General features: G+C 36.5%; 1 protein-coding gene across 1 annotated transcript in view; it reads right to left on the bottom strand.

Moving 5' to 3' along the window:
- Positions 1-1069: 1069 nt before the first annotated feature.
- LOC112053346 (hemicentin-1-like) overlaps positions 1070-20537 on the bottom strand; it is a 248203-nt gene continuing 228735 nt past the window's right edge. Inside the window, exons 15-17 of the mRNA XM_052881914.1 lie at positions 11223-11321; positions 8696-8859; positions 1070-7261 (exon numbers count right to left, since the gene is read on the bottom strand). Coding sequence (XP_052737874.1) covers positions 7142-7261; positions 8696-8859; positions 11223-11321 — 383 coding nt within the window. The 3' untranslated portion in view covers positions 1070-7141. The remainder of the gene's footprint in view (positions 7262-8695; positions 8860-11222; positions 11322-20537) is intronic.

The raw sequence follows: 20537 nt of genomic DNA on the forward strand, positions 1-20537 counted from the left end.
TGATATAGCAGTCCGCGCGGGACCACCCACCTTATCCAACACCGCCCTGATGCAGGATAGCGAGTAATCGCAGGCCACGCGGGACCCCCGGATTTAATTAACCTGGACAAACCCTCAGGCCGAAAAGCCTCAGCACCGGGAGGGGTTGGAAGAGATTACCGGGGGAGCAAGATCCCCGCGACGCACCCTGGCAAGGAAGCGAAGCCCTTACTCCCGCCCGTTCTACGGGAGGAGAAGGGCCACACATCATCAAATTTCGTTAATTTTTGTAGCGATACGTTCGTAACACAGTAATGACTAGTAGGGGAGCCCATACAATGATTGTAAATACGTAATGGATCTAATGTCACTGGTTTTGGATACAAGCAGACGCCCCACGGTTTCACCCTTGAAGTTCCATTCCCCCCGGGAATATCCGGAAAAAAATAAACCCGCTACCAAACTCTCAAAGTTCTCTTTGATATTGTATAGATTAAAATATGAATGAATACGGTTCAAAGGCTGAACGGGATTAGATGAAATTCTGCACGGAGATACACTGTAGTCTAGGTAGTTTATAGACTATACTAGCTGACGCCGCGCGGTTTCACCCGCGTGGTTCTCGTTCCCGTAAGAGTACGGGGATAATATATAGCCTATAGCCTTCCTCCATAAATGGGCTATCTAACACTGAAATATTTTTTCAAATCGGACCAGTAGTTTCTGAGGTTAAATCAAACAAACAAGCAAACTCTTCAGCTTTACATATTAGTATAGATAATAGAGCAAATCGTATTTACTTTCTGAGTTTTTCACAGTATTACAGATTTATTTACTGTGGCTAACACAGTAATTAAATCTATGCGGATGAAACCGCGGAACACAATTAGTGACAAATAAAACTATAGACATTCTAATAAGCAAATTTATTATTCAAGAATTACACATATCTGCTTAAATTTACGATATGTCAAGAAGTCTTTGGAAAATCACTGAAATTATAAGATACACAGTTTTTTAAAGATAAACTTAATTTGTATATTATTATTTCTTTACTTTTTGGAAATATTGTTATAGAAAGTACATTTAATATTTACAATAAAAATATAAAATCAAATTAATAGCGACTCGCAAAAAATAATTTACAGTCATTAATTATTATTATTAGTTTTTGTTTTATTATTTATTAAATTTATTTTTTTAAATCATTTACATTTAGAATAATCATTATTTTATATACATTTATATAAGAAAACGGTAATAATTTCAGTGTCACAGTAGTTAGTAGATTATTTTATAGTATCAACTTAAAATAAACAACATTACATAGAATATTTACATGTATTTATTAATAGTATAATTAACATTAAATGTAATAAATTTCATAGCATCACAGTGAATTCACTTTGATAATATAATTATCCTACAAATATACAGTCATGAGTGCAATAATATACAGCTTATACATTGTACAATGAGATAGAAGTAAAAGCCCATTCACACATGCATTTGTTATATTACAATGATTATTAAAGATTGGTTAAAAACGTAATGAATACGTGCGCTTTGATTATTACAGTCTCTACTTCTTTACTGCTCTCGCCTTGGATTTTTAATATACCGCACTTATATCATAATGTACTATTATTTTCAATGTATATCCAAATACATTGAAAAACTTACCCATCAACATTTTTCGTAAACAGAAAGCTATCGCGTAGAAACCGAAATGGGGTGTGAATTTTCATCCTCCTCCTACCAAGTTACCCCGCTTCCATTTTGGATTGCATTATCACTTACCATCAGGACAGATTGTAGTTAAGGGCTAACTTGTAAAAAAACACTTATGTTATAAGTAAATAGAGGAAAGATTTGTTCTTGTTGGTTTGCATTGCATTGGCTCTGGAACAACTAGACCAATTTCAAAAGTTCTTTTACCAATGAAAAGCTTCATTATCAGGGAGATTATACGTTATCTTTTTATTATTCTTCGTCTTTTCTGAGCCTTTTCTACGCTTGGCCATTAATCTTAACATAGGGATATATACTTTATAACCGCGGGTGGAACCGCAGAGTTCTTCTCAGTTCTGCTGCTCAGGTCAGTGTTCTGTTTGATTTAGTAACAAATAAGTTATTCTATGCATGTGTAAATTGGCCTAAGTTTCAACTAATGTTATGTGACGATATTAATAAATAAATATTATTATTAATAGTCAGTGTAATGAATATGAAAAAGCTTTTCAGTTCCTGTCTAAATGTTTCATTACTTAATTCAATAAACCTTAAAGACCCTTTTAAAAAACCAAATAAATAATGAAAAATACGCAATAAAAATTGAATAATAGAATAATCACTACGCATTTCGCTTATTGTCTTTGTTTCTTATGAAACAATTAATTATATTAATATTATTAATAAAATGTTAATTAGACATTTATTAACGTTTTCGTAAAACTTATATAATTTCCATTTTGGCCTACTTTCAATAATGTTTAATAAATCTTTTATATATAATACAGTAGCGCATAAAGTGCATTTTAAAATAACTTTAATTCAAAATAATTTCAAAAAAACGAACGACATAGATACTTAAAGTTATTTATGATTTTTGTATACAACATCTTTTATTAAGTATTAAACATTAAATAATTGTGAGCATTTGTCTTTATACATAATATGTAGGTAAATTCTCATTATTATAATTATTGTAATAAGTAAAAATATTTTTTCTATTATTTACATTTATAATATACCACTTTAGAATTTATATATTGAGGGAAGTATTTAGGTATGTACATACTTTATATTTATACAGATAAAATAATATTAACGTACCAAAACCAAGATCAAACAAAATAATTTCACTTGATTTTTTAAAGGCCTTTCTACCTTATTATCACTAATAGTCAATAGTAGTTAATTATTTCTTCTCGAAAGATAACTGGTGAGACAAATCAGAAAATAGAATCATAATGCCTTATGACCGTCAGCTGCGATACGGTGGGGGAGATGACCGACTATAGAATCCCATGCTCATCATCAGTCATTTCTTCCCAGATGAAAATTTGTGAGCTGATTGTTAATATACTTGTGTGATAAACAAAAAAATCAGCTAGCAGTAAGTTGAGTCCTTGATGCCCTAGTCAGCTGATGCATTTAAATAGGCAGTAGATGCTTCTGCCTAACTCCTACGTATAAATAAAAAAAGTATCAGCTGACGGGTTTTGCACCAAGATACAACCAGCTTAAATATTTATCCACCGAAATCTGTGACTGAAATGTCTGTGGCGAAAGTTTGTGTGTAAGTGTGTAAGTATGTTTGTTCCTCTTTTACGCTGTGTCTACAGAAGCGATTTGGCTGAAATTTGGAAGGGAAATAGATTTTACTCGGGATTAACACATAGGTATACATACTTTTTATCCCGGAAAAGTCCATGATTCCCGCGGGATTTGTGAAAAACTGAATTCTACGCGGACGAAGTCGCGAGCGTTTCTTATAAAAGAGCGTTAGAGTTTCTTATAAAATGACGAAGATATCAGACTTAAATCCTAGTGGTCTAACATTACATTGTTGCGATGATTGACATTCTCAAAATAGTATTTCCAACAAACTCAGCTGAACAATCGCACACGATAGATAATTATGTTACTGTCATATAATGAGGGCTATTGTAGCATGAGTGGTTTCTGTCTATAGCACAATAGACAGCACGAGTGCTACAATAACTAATTACATGCAGTGGCATACAAAACTTTTTCTACGACCATGATAAAATAAATAAAAGAATTAACATAACTTGGTAAACAATATATAATTGGCGTTGGGCGTGGACTTCTTGATTTTGTATTGAAGGAAGCCTGAATTTTTGTAGACAATGCCATGGGACTAAAGATTAAAAAACATTGTAGCAGGGTTAACTGGACATTACCAAACGACCTGTAGGAAAGAATAGCTTTGCGATATGGTTTTAGGTTTTATATTGAGTAGAATACGAAATGGGAGTTTTGACGGCCTATGTGGCGCAGTGGTATGCGTAATGGATTTACAAGACGGAGGTCCTGGGTTCGATCCCCGGCTGGGCAGACTGAGATTTTCTTAATTTGTCCAGGTCTGGCTGGTGGGAGGCTTCGGCCGTGGCTAGTTACCACCCTACCGGCAAAGACGTACCGCCAAGCGATTTAGGTTCCGGCACGATGTCGTATAGAAACCGAAAAGAGTGTGGATTTTCATCCTAATCCTTTTAAGTTAGCCCGCTTCCAACTTAGACTGCATCATCACTTACCATCAGGTGAGATTGTAGTTAAGGGCTAACTTGTAAAGAATAATAAAAAAAAAGAGTAGAAAAATTAATAGTTAGCACACAATTATGCACTATACATGGCACCGTACGTGCAAGTTTTTGCGCCGCGCCAATGCGACGCCGGGCCCATGTATTATTCACACGCCATGCAACGCTTGAAGCGCGTTGTCCGCAGCAACGATGCCTAGTGCTCTTGACATTTTTTAAATTATTTTTAGACGCAGACTACGCGACGTATTTTTTCCACTCGATAAAATGGAACGCGTTTCATTTTGCGAATATAAATGAGTACGTACATAATCTATACTAATATTAAGCTGAAGAGTCTGTTTGTTGTTGAACGCACTAATCTCAGGAACTACTTGTCCGATTTGAATAATCCTTTTAGTGTTAGATAGCCCGTATTCCTACAAAAACGTAGGTAGGTAGGTAGGTACGAACCACGCGGCGTCTGTTAGTTATTACATAAAATAGACGGTAAAAAATACATACTCGTAGTCTCAGTGGGTTGAAACTTTTAGTTTGGGATGTATTTTAGCTGGTGGGAGGCTTCGGCCGTGGCTAGTTACTCTACCAACAAAGACGTACCGCCAAGCGATTTAGCGTTCCAATACGATGTCGTGTAGAAACCGAAAGGGGTGGATTTTCAATCTCCTCCTAACCAGTTAGCCCGCTTCCATCTTAGATTGCATCATCATTTACCATCAGGTGAGATTGTAGTCAAGGTACGTCAAGAGCATGTCATGTCAAACATGCATACCATAGATATATCTTCAATATGTTCTTAAGGTGCTTGAAAAACAATTCCAGCACCAGCAGTCGAGGATGTAGCCGTAGGTTAAAAAAAACGATTCTGTTTGATTAGAAGTTATTTACGAGAGTCATTGAGTATTTACAAACTTTTGCTATATATACCTACTCGTTTGCCTTTTGCCTTTGTTTGCCAATTTTTGTGAAATAAGAAACCACTAAACCTGAAAAATCGGAAAATAACATAAGGCTTGGTACAGAAACGAAAGTAAAGAAAAAAATGTACTCGGATATTCTATTCCGCCTACTCCACAGTAATAATGAAACTTAGTTCTTAAAGACATATCAATAAGGTTTGTATTGCCTAAAAAATTGTTAGGCTAATACCTTAGAAACTGAACTTTCCAGATTGCACATAGGTGCATTTCGTTTTATGTTTTGTTATTTGTTGTTTGAATTCAAAATGGCGCCCCGTTCGCGCTTTGTGAGCCTTTTCTTTATTGCTCAAAGAATTACAGCCGCTTTGAGCTACTGTTTTACAATTTCCAACTATCAGACCAAAATACGTTAAAAAGTTTCATAGAGTTAAAATTAGATTAAAGTTCGCCGGGCGGAAATTATGGTTGCAATTTTTAAAGTTTATATTTTGCAGTTGAAAGCCACGTTTTCACTGCGACGGCGACATTTTTTTTTTTTTTTTTATTCTTTACAAGTTAGCCTTTGACTGCAATCTCACCTGATGGTAAGTGATGATGCAATCTAAGATGGAAACGGGCTAACTTGTTAGGGGGAAGACGAAAATCCACACCCCTTTCGGTTTCTGCACGACATCGTACCGGAACGCTAAATCGCTTGGCGGTACTTCTTTGTCGGTAGGGTGGTAACTAGCCACGGCCAAAGCCTCCCACTAGCCATTTATAATAATAACGATTTTGTTATCTTTAAATCGACGGAGTTTGAATATTGCCCAAATCAAAAAAATAGGGAAAAGAGAAAAGTATGATTTGAAAGTATATGCCCATTGAATTTCTAACGAAAAGTCCACTGACCTAATTTTGAAGTCATTCATTTTGTTTTACAGCATGGTTTCGAGGATGAAAATATTAAATGTTAGAGAAATATTTATGATTATAGGGAGAAATCATTATTGAATAAATCACCCTATAAATATTTTCTAAAATTAATTGCCAATTATTAATTTATAAGTTTATCCGTGGCTAAATAAAACTTTGAAATTTAAATTTATTTATGTATCTTAGGGCTTGCACAGTCGAAACTTCAAAAGTATTGTATTGAATTTTGTCGCACTGTAAACGTGTCCTTATAAAGTTTTCATAAATATATTTCGTGCTGAACTCGCTTTTCGATGTTTTATTCAGAAACATTCTGTATCAAATCCAATAAAGTCATGGAATTATATATTGACTAACGTGAGCTTGCGACTTAGCCCAAATATTGACGTTTCGGGCGCAGTTGGAAATACCTAACTTTCAACCAAGAATCCCGAGTTCTATTCTCAATAAAGGGTTATGATTTTTTTTTATTTTTCTAAGGTAGACCAAGAAACCTAAGCAAAACGGTCGAAACGGTCGAAAAGTTTAGAGTCAAATTACCAATCTATCGACAAGCGATTTAAAGTTCTGGTACAAATCATGTGAAGCTAACTTTGATTAACCTAAAGTTTTTACTGTCTATCACAAAGTTTCACTAGAAAGCATAGTGTTGGTCGACCCCCCACCAGGTGGACTGACGACATCAAGCGAGTTGCAGGGATTCGCTGGATGCAGGCGGCTCAGTATCGTGATGATTGGAAGTCCCTACAAAAAGCCTATGTCCTGCAGTGGACGTCCTTCGGCTGGCATATGATGATGATGAACCTAGCAATAATAATAAATTTATTGATTCACAAGTAATAACAAAAGCAATGCTATTATAATATAAAAATAAATACTTCCCTCAATATAACATGTATAGTGTATACCTAATTTATTTTCCAATACAGTCAATACACCCTTGCAGGTACTTCAATCAAACTGACAATAGTCTTTTCATGGCATAATTTCCCATAGTACACATGTTTTCCATCATTATAAAATGTCATTTTACACTATCTACACACAGCTTTCCCTCGCGTTCGCTAAGAGAGGTGTCCGGGTCGTGACAACCTCCCTCCTCCTAGAGAGAGTGCCGCTCGTCACACTGCGCCGATCCTCCGCTAGGGTGCCGATGCTCTAAAACAAAATGGCTATGCAATATTAAATTGTACAAATAATAAAATTGCTACTTTTTGTGAGACTGTCACAAGTATTCGACAAAACAACCTCAAATTAAGTTTATTCGATTCGGAATAATAAATATAGTAAATATATTACAATTTTATGTTTTGTTGAATTTGGTTGGCATTTTCACAAATTGTGTTCGATTATGCGAAATAAAATAATCAATTTTCATTATTTTTTTATGACTGTGATAGTAACTCTTTGTTTGTTGGGCTTTGTTGGGTTGGTTAGGTGAATGCAATGTGTTGCCGTCGTGCAAGTCGTGCAAGATCATCTGCGACTCTTATGTCATTGGTGTTGGTTACCGTAATACGCACCTGAGCGTCGGACGCAGGGGTGTTGGGCAAGTGCGGCGTGTGGGGGATGTTGGCGCCTTGTGCAAGCTGTGCAGTGTGCATACTCCTTGTCAAGCCGACCCTCATGCACTGTGGCGTTGTCTCTCGTAATACGCACCTGAGCGTCGTATGCGGGGGTGATAACCGCGTGCGGCGTGTGAAGGGTGTTAGCGCTTGTACAAACTGTGCTGTGTGCAAACTCTACGTCGACCCGACTCTTATGTACTTTGGCGTTCTCTCGTAATACGCACCTGAGCGTCGGACGCGGGGGTTTTGGGCAAGTGCAGCGTGTGAGGGGTGTTGGCGCTTGTACAAGCTGTGCAGTGTGCAAACTCCACGTCGACCCGATCCTCGTGTACGTAGACGTTGTCTCGTAATACGCACCTGAGCGTCGAGCGCGCGCTGGCGTTGCGAAAGTGCGGCGTGTGAAGGGTGTTGGCGCTTGTACAAGCTGTGCAGTGTGCAAACTCCACGTCGACCCGAACCTCATGTACGATGACGTTGTCTCGTAATACGCACCTGAGCGTCGGACGCGGGAGTATTTGGCGTGTACGGTGTGTGGTTGATGCCTTGTACAAGCTGTGCAGTGTGCATACTCCTTGTCAAGCCCACCCTCATGCACTGTGGCATTGTCTCTCGTAATATGCACCTGAGCGTCAGACGCGGGGGTGTTGGGCAAGGGCGGCGTGTGGGGGATGTTGGCGCCTTGTGCAAGCTGTGCAGTGTGCATACTCCTTGTCAAGCCCACCCTCATGCACTGTGGCGTTGTCTCTCGTAATAGGCACCTGAGCGTCGGACGCGGGAGTATTTGGCGTGTGCGGCGTGTGGTGCGTGTTGGCACTTGTGTAAGCTATGTAGTGTACAAACATCACGTCTACCCGACCGTATGTACGATGACGTTCTCGTAATACGCACCTGAGCGTCAGACGCGGGGGTGTTGGTCAAGTGCGGCGTGTGGGGGATGTTGACGCCTTGTACAAGCTGTGCAGTGTGCAAACTCCACGTCAACCCGAACCTCATGTACTTTGGCGTTGTCTCTCGTAGTACGCACCTGAGCGTCGGACGCGGGTGTGTTGGGCGTGTGCGGCGTGTGGGGAGTGTTCGCACGCTCGTGTAAGCTATGCACGCTCCTCGAAGACCCGACCGGCGGCGACACTACTACTCCGTAGGGAGGCGGCTCAGGCGGCCGCTCCGAGTCTCGCGTGCAGTTGAAATCTTGAAACAAATAATATTTGTTACTTACATTTTAGAGGAAAAAAAATTGACCGTCTATCTGTCTACTTGTCTGCCTTCAATATCTGCGTAAATCTTTTTCAGTTATGTAAAACCTAATGGCAAGTTTTATTTTATTTTTGTCACTTGCAAGTCGCACGGGAACTAATACTGAACGAATTAACTAAGTCACAACTAATACTAAACGGATTTTCGTTTCGGTTTTAATATTTAATTAACGTATAAATTACCGATAATTACTAAAAAAACATCACTCCTAATAACAATAACCTATACAACATTTATTTGCATTTCATCTACGAGTATTAGGCATGTTTGGAGTACGAATTGCTACTATCTATTTATCAAAATAAAAAGTAAATAATAAAATAGGTGTACAGTTATTAATTCGATATATTTAAATAAACACATACCAATTATCTAATTAAATATTCAAAGACAGTGAGTGGGAGCTTACAGGGCTTACATTTAGGTTTACCATCTCATTTGATGAATAAATTATATTGCAATAGACAGCAAAGTGCATTGCAGTGTACTGCATTGTAGTCTAGACGGGAACATTCGTCCTTTATATCACATCCGAAGATCGTCTAGATTTGAAGGATATTTAATATTAGGTACCTATGTATCCTGTATAGGTCCTGTCAAATTATAAAGATTTTTAGAAATTTTCTTTTAGTTGGTTTTTTTTTTTGTACTAAAAAAAACTGTAAAATATTTTCATTCATCTGTATTAAAAGCTCAACTGATTATTTTCTTGATTACAGTTTTCTTAAGAGTAGAAAATCTAATTTGCAAAAATAAATATTATTTTTACTTTATGTATCGGTACTTACGGTTTCTTTCTTTCTTCTTCTTAGTCTATTATGGAGTACAGTACCAACATGATCTATTCAATGATGAATTCTTATAAGCTAGGAGTAATCTTCAAGAGCTAAGGTAGAGCATCCACCCAGTCCCGCTATCTACCTAATAGCCTTGTTCTCTAGTTCTATGTGCCATAAACCTTTGAAGCTGCGACGCGTGGATACCCTCAAGAATAGAACTCCGAGAAATAATAAAATCAATCTAATATTATTAAAAAAAACCATACACCTACAGTATAATATTACAATTGATCAATAGCTCAAGAAGGTATTTAAAATCTATCTAGGCATTTAAAGAAAGGGATTATTTCTTCCTAGCTCTACATAGACAGTGTACTGCTTATTATCAGTATATCAACCTAACTAGAGATAAGTAGTGGGTAATAGTGTTACATTGTATTTCAACAAGGATTATTCCTACTCATGTCTAGAGAATTATTACTCAACACAATTGTAGGCACCGTTCTACCTAGAGACGGGTGGGATGTTAGAAGTACCATAATACAGAGAGATAATTCTCTTGAAATAACTACATTACTTAATGACGCTCTATAGTTTTGATCTGTAAATTTATGAATCACAGGTATCTACATAAGTACACATAACTTACTGACGTAAATGAAATCTATGTATGTGTGACTAACGCAGCCTGACCACTTTACCATTTAGCCAAGATTATCAACCCATATTCGGTTCACTGCTGAGCTCGAGTCTCCTCTCAGAATGAGAGGGGTTAGGCCAATAGTCTACCACGCTGGCCCAATGCTGATTAGCAGACTTCACACACGCAGAGAATTAAGAAAATTCTCTGGTATGCAGGTTTCCTCACGATGTTTTCCTTCACCGTTTGAGACACGTGATATTTAATTTCTTAAAATGTACATAACTGAAATGTTGGAGGTGCATGTCGCGGGCCGGATTCTAACCCACACCCTCCGGAATCAGAGGCAGGGGTCATATTCACTGGGCTATCACGGCGCGGCAAGCCTGCTAGTAATATTAATAAAACGCCACGATGCTGGTAAGTTAATGAATTATGATGTTTTTTTTATTATTCTTTACAAGTTAGCCCTTGACTACAATCTCACCTGATGGTAAGTGATGATGCAATCTAAGATGGAAGCGGGCTAATTTGTTAGGAGGAGGATGAAAATCCACACCCCTTTCGGTTTCTACACGGCATCGTACCGGAACGCTAAATCGCTTGGCGGTACGTCTTTGCCGGTAGGGTGGTAACTAGCCACGGCCGAAGCCTCCCACCAGCCAGATCTGGACAAATTAAGAAAATCTAAATCTGCCGAGCCGGGGATCGAACCCAGGACCTCCGTCTTGTAAATCCATCGCGCATACGCGCGCCACGGAGGTCGTCAAATGTTACAGAATTGTATTTTATACCCATAGATATGAGCCCATAGATGTGTCTTCAGATGTGTAGGAATAATGGCTCCTCATTTGCTGAAAACAAACAAACGCACTCACCTTTCCCTAGTGGCACTACGTCGGGGTTCTTGTCGTCCGGCTGCAGCGGCGAGTGGTTATGCAAAGCGCCTTTGTACGCCTTCCCCGTGTGTAGTGGCGCTGCGAAATAAGGCCTTTGTTTAGCGGGATCGTGTGTGGAAAAATGTATTCAATTAAAGCTCAATTTTTTCCTAAAAATTTAATCAGCTACTTTCCATAACCTTGGCTGAGTTTGTTGTGGGCTCTTCTCGGACTAAGGCGCATTTGGAACCCTCGTAACTTTAATTTTACCTTTTCGACTTTTAACACCGTTAGATTAAATTAAATTATGACATAACCCTGACCTTTCAAAAGTGCTTGTAAACTAAGCCTAATTGAATTAAATGAATTTCGCATTTGACATATTAACTCAAAATTAAAATTCTAAATTATTTATTGATGACTGCATGGCACAATGGGTGTCCCTGCTTTCTGCATCAACGGCCGTAGGTTCGATTCCCAAAGCTGAAAAATATTTTTTGGATAAGAATGGGTTTTCTTCAACTGTGAACGTACATAGTTCCTATAGTCGATTCAATTCCCATTATATTGAAAAATCAGTTAATTTATTCGTTTGATTTCATCAGATTTCAAAATAATGAGAGATAATAATGACAAATTCTGATATTTTATTAAACAGTTTTACATTTTTACATCAAGTTTAGTGTATATTCAAAAAGTTGACGTAGCTAACTCTAACATTTAAACTCAAGTAACCTTAAAGTGCCTTTAATATGAAAACTAATGTCCCCAGCCATAAGTTTTGACATTACCCTGCCGTGTGACGGTGCACACAAATGTCACTCCATATTTCTTCATTTTAAAGTTGAGCGCAGGTTATTACCTGCAAGGTACCTACACTTGCTCGGTAAGAGAAGCCTAATCTTGTTGCGTGAAAAAAACAATACCTCAGATAAGTTAGCATGTAGTAAAATACATTTTACAATAATTAAACCAAGACCAGGATGTTTTAGTTTCATTATCTTATACTTATAATAAATCTGTAGAGAGCTGAATTCTGTACGTGAAATATGTTTCCAAAATTTCAGGGGGTGATTAGTGATCGATACACATGCCAAAAATGCAATTAGTAAAATTTTTGTCCGTCTGTCTGTCTGTCTGTCTGTATATTCGTTATAGAAACAAAAACTACTCGACGGATTTTAACAAAAATTTACAAAACGGTACAATTATTCTTCAAACTCCTGGGCAGGTTACAGTATACTTTAGTCTTTCATCGCAGCAGAGCAGTGAAGAGAAATGTTGAGGAGGGAGGGAGATGTTACTCCATTTTTACATCGATACTACTGTAAGGACTGGGCTGGCTGGGCTTAAAGAGGTTTACGGGCGGACGAAGTCGCAGAACAAGCAGAAAGAAGAAGATGCTAGAAGCAAACAAGGAAAGACAAACTTTCAGCAATTATAAAATGGGGAAGAACTAGCTATTAAGACTCTCGTTTTACAATAAATTAATAATTTTCTTATTAATATATTTATTTATTAATTATATAGAATATAGAACTAGTGCAACGATAAACTGACACTGGAAATATTCAAGAGCTTTTTACATGTAGGTATTCCGAGGCGCTAGGGATTAATATTATCAACGCGATGGTGAGTTTTTTTTTAATATAAGGAACCATCTTCACTTTTGTTGGCATGACGTCATTATCTAATCTAATTTAACCTTAGCACCTAAATGACAAGAATCTGGCGACGATGATAAGCAGAACATCTTATTCGTAATATTAGCAAAAAAATATCAAAAGAATATTTTACCTAATAAAGAATTCAATACAATTTATACGCGACCTTCTATTTCCGAGCGAAACCCAGATTCCTAATATAATATTTATGTTCCAAATACACTAAGATAATGATAACACGCCAGTGTATCGATATTTCGTGTCGAAATAATAAGACGGTTGGTTGACACGCCAAACCACATTTAGGTCTTGTAATGTAGACCTGGTACTACCATGCTACAATGGAACTAAATCATTACGAAAATTATTACGATAAATTCGATAATTGACAAAATACGTAATAACTTTTTAGACATTATTTAATTTTATTTGTAATCATCGAAAAGACGAAAGCCAAAATTCGGCAAAATTCTTGACTTGACTTTGAATCCGTGATTCAAAGTCAAGTCAAGAATTTTGCCGAATTTTGGCTGGTTTTAATTTGGTTATGATTAGCTTGGCCCCTTCTCATAGCTTAATATTTAAACACAATCAACAGTTTTAGCACTTATTTTAAAACCGCTATTCCCCGCCACTTCTTTTTCTTACGGATACACCAAAATTTGCTAAATTTAGGAATTTAACGTTAGCTTTCAACCAATAAGAACATACATTATAATAAAACCTACCTATAAAATCTATACTAATTTTATAAAGCTGAAGAGTTTGTTTGTTTCTTTGTTTGTTTGATTGAACGCGCTAATCTCAGGAACTACTGGTCAGGATTTGAAAAATTCTTTTAGTGTTACATAGCCTCTTTATCGAGGAAGGCTTTAGGCAATTTTATCCCGTATTCCTACGGGAACGGAAACCACGCGGGTGAAACCGCGCGGCGTCAGCTAGTAACCTTATAACTCGAGATTGCTTTACATCTAAATTTTTTATTTTCTGTGAAAATACAGTAGTTACCCGTACTTGAAAAGTCAAGTGAAACTCAGTCGAGATATTATGATTATTCAATATCAGTTACAACTTGAAATTTAATGCTGCACTTGAAAATATACGAATTCAAAACACGGTTTCCCTTTTTGCAGTCCCGCGGGTGTAGTGGAAACTTAATAAAAATGTCGGCAGCGTTGTGACGAAACATCTGCAATATCTGTTGAAATGTAGAAGGACATAAATCACGTTTGGGATGCAATGGAACTCCGAGCTGAAATCAAGACGCTGTGACATTCAACTTTTCTATTCAGTTCGGTTCGGAATTTTATGTGTGTGTGGATTGCCAGTAACATGATGGAAATCGGAATAATAGAAGCTAGAGTTTGCTACGAGTGAATACAGAATCGGATATGTTATGTTGATGAAAAATAAATAAAGGGTAAATGTAGGTAATACTCAGGTCACAGGTCAGGTAAATGAACTTGGCCAAAACAAAAATAATGTGTTATGCTCATGTATCGCTCCACCCAGTTACAGTTGAGAACGCTGCACTCGAAATTGTAGACCTAGGATATATGATCCAGTTAGGTAGGTCCAATTTTGAGAAACAGGTGAACCGCCGAATCCAACTCGGCTGGGCTGCATTCGGCAAACTTCACGTAATATTTTCGTCTAAAAATTCTCAGTAGTAAGTGTAATCTAAGATGGAAGCGGGCTAAATTGTTAGGAGAGTGAAATTCCACACCCCTTTCTGTTTCTTCACGATACCGTACCGCAACGCTAAATCGCTTGGCGGCACGTCTTTGTCTCCACCCTCCCTCCCTAACAGCCAGACCTGGATCAAAGAAAACCTCAATCGGCCCAGCCGGGGATCGTAACCAGGACCTCCGTCTTGTAAATCCACCGCGCATACTATTGTACCACGGAGGCTGTCAAACTTTCCTTCTGGTATTGGGGTATCTCTCAATGTTTTTGTTTATTTGAACATTCATGTACTTCTGTACAAATACAAAACCTAGCGACGTTAAAAGGTGTTTTATTGTTGGTGTAACGATACCTTGGCAATACTAACAATGTCGAGTTCTTAGTAACGTGTTTGAAATCGATACACGTAAAGAATCTGCCTTATTTTTCACTGTACACGAGCAATTCCAATTTACTTTGCGGTCTCTGAGAAGTTTTCTAACCAACATGAAAAATTTTCTCGGTTGTGTAACAGTAATTCTTTCGCGTTGGTATTAGTTTTTGTACTGGTTTAGACTAACTTGGTGATTTGTATTGTTTTAAAACCTGGTAATTTGTAAAACGGACGTATAAAACTGAATACTAAAAAGAGCTTTTAACTTAGAAAATCATGTTAAAGAATTAATCTTTAATATATTAATTTACATTTAACAATAATAATATATTTAAACTGATAAAAAAGTTTATAGACAAATTTTTTAGATAAAAATTATTGAGCTATTTTATATAAGTATGTAGCCTTGATAGCCCAGTGGATACATCTTCGATTCGGAGGGCGTAGGTTTGAAAACAGGTCCGGGACATGCACCTACAACTTTTACAGTTTATATGTGCATTTTAAGAAATTAAATATCACGTGACTCGAAAAGGAAAACGTCGTGAGGAAGTCTACGTGTTTGAAGCCTCCCAATCCGCATTGGGGTATTGGTCTAACCCCTCTCATTCTGAGAGGAAATTCGTGCCGAAAATGGGTTGCTAATTAATATTTTATATTATTCATGTATTATTCATTTACACCACAATATAAATAAAGTTTTTATCCATTATAGAAACATATTATTGTTGTCAAAATTTGGTTTCTGTTCTGTCGTTTCAAATAATACCAGATAGTGTTTGCTATAACTGAAACATGAATACAAAACAAATCACATAAAGCTTTTGTATTTTGATGCAAAATATTCGCCTGTTTCATATTTTACACGTACCTATGACATATATCATTCTAATACAGCTGTGTTTCACTGGAAAAAAATTATCGTGGACATTTTTCGGGGCTTTCGCGTTCGAATTGGACATAAAAAGCCTTCTTTTTTTTTGGGTGTTGGCCAAAAGCTTTCGGATGTCCGCGATCAGCTTAGCGCCCTGGTTTTATTTACGATAGGATTTAGAAGTCATCTTCATTCCGCAAGATTCAAGTTTTAATCCGGATTCTTCGGTGAATCCTGAGCAACATTGATTAATTCGTCTTCCTTGCGGCTCAGCTTATGTTTCGCCTTTTTTCTCGTGGTCCTTGAGAATATTTTATTTTGCCGACTTAATTATTTCATGTATAAAAGGAAATGAATAAGGAAAGACAAAGATTTACTGCCGTGCTATGACAACACTGTATTTTCAGATAGGGTGTTTATAGTAACACTCCTATATGAGAGACTCGCACTTGGCTACAACTGTCATTAAAAAAAAATTCAAGACTCAATAAACCGTGAGAAATGCAATAAGAGTTTAGATATTTTATAGCAACTCTGGGATTAAAAACAAAAATCTGCGATTTTTTCGAACAGGTCGTTTGAAAAGGTGTTTTTTTTTGTTTCGGAAGGCCTAGATTTGATTCCTGACGCGGATCAATTTTTATACATCTATAATATTTAAAATGACTTGTATCTAATCTGTGATTAGTTTCCGCCATGATCAGTTACAACCCACTGACTATAGCATAAAAACAAGTGATTGGCTGATGGGTAGTTACCGCCCTACCGACAAAGACGTACCGCCAAGCGATTTAGCGTTCCGGTACGATGTCGTTTAAAAACCGAAAGGGGTGTGGTTTTTCATCTTCCTCCTAACAATTTAGGCCGCTTCCATCTTAGATTGCATCATCACTTACCATCATGTAAGATTGTAGTTAAGGGCAAAAAAATAAAAAAAGCAGTGATCTGATGCCAAGTAGAAACCATCACCAGATGAAGAAACTTTACCACATCCAAGTCGCGCGCTACCATCGTAGATCGATATCGGGCGCGTACTAAGGGGTTTAGTTCCTCTTTCCTTATACGCACTGCAAAGATGTGGAATGCTCTCCCAGCTTCAGTTTTCCCCACCACCTACAATATGGGTATTTTCAAGTCAAGAGTGAATAGGCATCTTCTAGGCAAGCGCGTTCCACCAAGGCTGCATCATCGCTTACCATCAGGCATGATTGCAGCTAAGCGCTTGCTTATTCAAAATATAAAAAAATATTTATTAGTAAGTGAAACAACATTTAAAAGCTATCTTGTTGATAAGTGAAAAATAAATAAAAAGTCACAAAGAAAAACCTAAACCTAGAAGCGAAGGTGCAATTTTAATACGCCTGCCCTAATAGAAAGGTCGGAGATATTGGGTGATCTTTATCTAAGCTCTTCGCCCTTATGTCCCTTTTTGAAACATCGGGGACCTCGTCGACGTAAATGAGGCCCTGAGTATTCCCCGTAGAAATCCTTAATGTCTCTTTTATGAGACAGAACAAAAATAAATGTAGATAAACTTAAAGTACGCTTTATACAAATAGGTTTTTCAGGAGAGTCTTTGAACGTGTCGAGTGTTCTGTAGGTGTTGAGTAAAACCGTTACTGAGGAGAAGATTTCGGTCTTTTTTTTAATTTAGCCAGATCTTCGTTAAAATACATTGGCGAATATTATACGAATACTCGATATATAAGCATACAGTGAATTTTTAATTTTAATTAAACATAGCTGGGCTAAGCTTATAAAGGATGAGTAAATAAACAAAACTGGACGCAAAAAACAATTTATTGTTTTCACATACCACATACTAATTTGTTTTCGTAATAAAGACGTACCTATTATAAAAATGTTTAACTAGTGACACCATTAGATAACTAACTTCAAATTTTCAAATTTATCCGCGTGGAATTCAGTTTTTCACAAATCCCACCATGGGACCATGGATTTTTCCGGGATGAAAAGTAGCCTATCTATAAATCCAGAGTAAAATCTATTTCCATTTCAAATTTCAGCCAAATCGCTTCAGTAGCCGCAGCGTAAAGGAGGAATAAACGTACACATATACATACACTTCACACAAACTTTCGCCTTTATAATATCAGTGTGATTACTGTGATGTGATGACTTTTGATTTTTTATATTAAGATAATTTACAATAATAAAATACAACAACGTTCTCGTACAAACATTTAGCAAGAGTTATTTCAGTACAGAGTACATAACGACTAACCACTTTACAGTTTCTAAATTGAGCTGTAATTCATTAAAATTCTCTTACAGAAAACAATTTTCTAGAACTCCTTGTCTATGCAAACACGAAAGCGCTATTTAAGGCAATTTCAAAGTTTTAACTTTGATTGCAGTATAATTTTCTAATTACCGTGGCGTCGACACCATTTGTATCTAAATTACTTTGTCACTGTAGGTGATGGTAATGGTGTCATAAAAATTCAATCTTGCCCCATTTATAAGTTTAGCTTTTAAACTTACTCGTACCTACATGTATTCGACACGCGAGATACAGCTGTTTGCAGACTACCACAGAGCCGCAAAAGGCGAACCTTTTTTATTACCTACTAAATAAATTTTCCACTACTAGATACCCTCGTCTAAGAAGAACAATTTAATAGATAACTATTTCACAGAAATTGTTATCATCTATTTTTCAACCTATTGTGTTGTGAGCTTGTTCTATTAGTATTTCCAATCTTGATCTCTCTCTTGCTATTGTCCATGTTTAAGACACTTTAAAATAACAAATATTAATATTCGCACAGCAGAAAATCAATACGAGTATAATTGTTGTTATGTAAATAATTATTACTCTGCCTTAAATTAATAAATATATGTCATTAATTACAGTTACAAACATAGTTTTACAGTTAGTTAGATCATAGAACTATAATGTGATATGATACATGGCTGTCGCACGCCACCTGCTGTCACATGATATAAGTATTTATACTCACCAAGAGTTTTGATACAAGTATTAAACTACAGACAGCTTATATTTTGTGCATATACAAACTGTACAGACCCATTGTAAAGACCGTTGCAATCTCGAATTTACTTTGAAATACTCAACCTGGACAAGGCTTTAGGCAGCTTGCGGTTGTTGTTGCAATATGCGATGTACAATAATGTACTCGTGTGTTTCGGTGGCTGGATCCACTAAAAGCCCACTATGAGATATTACTGTTTGCAACGAGTTTAGCAAAATGCCTTTTGTATTTTTAACCTTGCCAGCGAAATGTATTGCACTTTCTGTAATGAATTTTGCTTTGGTGCCGATAGAAAAAAGTGAGGACAAAAGCTGCGGGTTTTAAGTTCCGTTACCCGATTTAAAATAACAATGCGGTATTTTTTCTGCCACAAAGATACGTGTGTGGATTTTAAAATGATCATTTATTTCGATTCTTTAGATCAGTAAATGGTATTTATTTCGTTTCATTTCATTTCCTTTTATTCATTTCATCAAAAGTTGGAGAACATAAATTTTTATGAAACTGTGATGGTATAATGGTTAGCTTATGGGGATTTACGTGATGGGATCCTGGGGTCAAGTTCTATATCGGGCTGTGAAATAGTTATAATGAGTTTTTATTTCTCTTTTTCTTTTTGTCGGAACCCATGCCTTAACGTGCACTCTAAATCACATGGCTTAACACCACCAATTTCCCAACTCCAAGCTGAGAATTTTATAAAAAAAATATTAGTGGGAAAGCCCGACTTCATTGCGCAACTCAGAACTTGAAATAAACTGGAAACCCATTTTATTCAAAGGGAAGAAGAATTCTTCAGAATCAATTTCTATCATTTGATACAAGAATGTTTTGAAATATAAAACTGCTTCTATTCTATCCATACTAATATTACAAATGTGAAAGTGTGTTTCTGTTTGTTTGTCCGTCTTTCACGGCGAAACGGAGTGACGAATTGGCATGCTTTTTTAAGTGGAGATAGTTGAAAGGATGGAGAGTGACATACGCTACTTTTAGTCTCTTTCTAACCCCCCTTTTCCCTAAAAGGGGAGGTGGAATTTTGTAGAACACTTATCTTGATATTTTCCAACTCAAAGATGTAACAAACCTTTAGATGCTGTGAATGGATCTACAGAAACCCAATTACGTTTTCAGTACAAGCAATCGAGTATGTAGCACTCTGTCGCTGACATCCGATCGGTACGATATGTATTCGTATTTGTCTGGTATTGTGTAGCTAGAATATTTGTATAACTGTTTGATCCATTATACTCAACAACAGTATAAAATATTTAAAAAAAAGATATAGCAAAAATATTCTATTTTTTTAAAGAGTTTGGTGACTTTGGCAGGTAGCAGATTTCAGGTCGAGATTCTCAAATATCCAAATATTTTTTGATATATTTAAAATCAATCAATTCCCGAGTTGCCAGACATTTAGTTGGCACAGAAGTAAAAAAAACTCGAAAGAGTCAAACCTAAAGAGAATCTGTTTTTAATTTATTTAAGAGCATACTCTTAAATAAATTAAAAACAGATTAATTAATTAAAAAAAATATATTATAAATTTATTATTATTAACAGAGTTATTAATTTATTTTTAAATAAATTATAATCTTAATATCGTACTAAGTAATGTTTTAAATTTAACCTATATAAGATCTTGCATTTTGAAAGCTTCAGAAATTGAGAAGAGGGGAAAAAAGAAGTTTTTTAAAGAAA

Source organism: Bicyclus anynana, chromosome 6 (assembly GCF_947172395.1).
Source record: "Bicyclus anynana chromosome 6, ilBicAnyn1.1, whole genome shotgun sequence".
Taxonomy (NCBI): domain Eukaryota; kingdom Metazoa; phylum Arthropoda; class Insecta; order Lepidoptera; family Nymphalidae; genus Bicyclus; species Bicyclus anynana.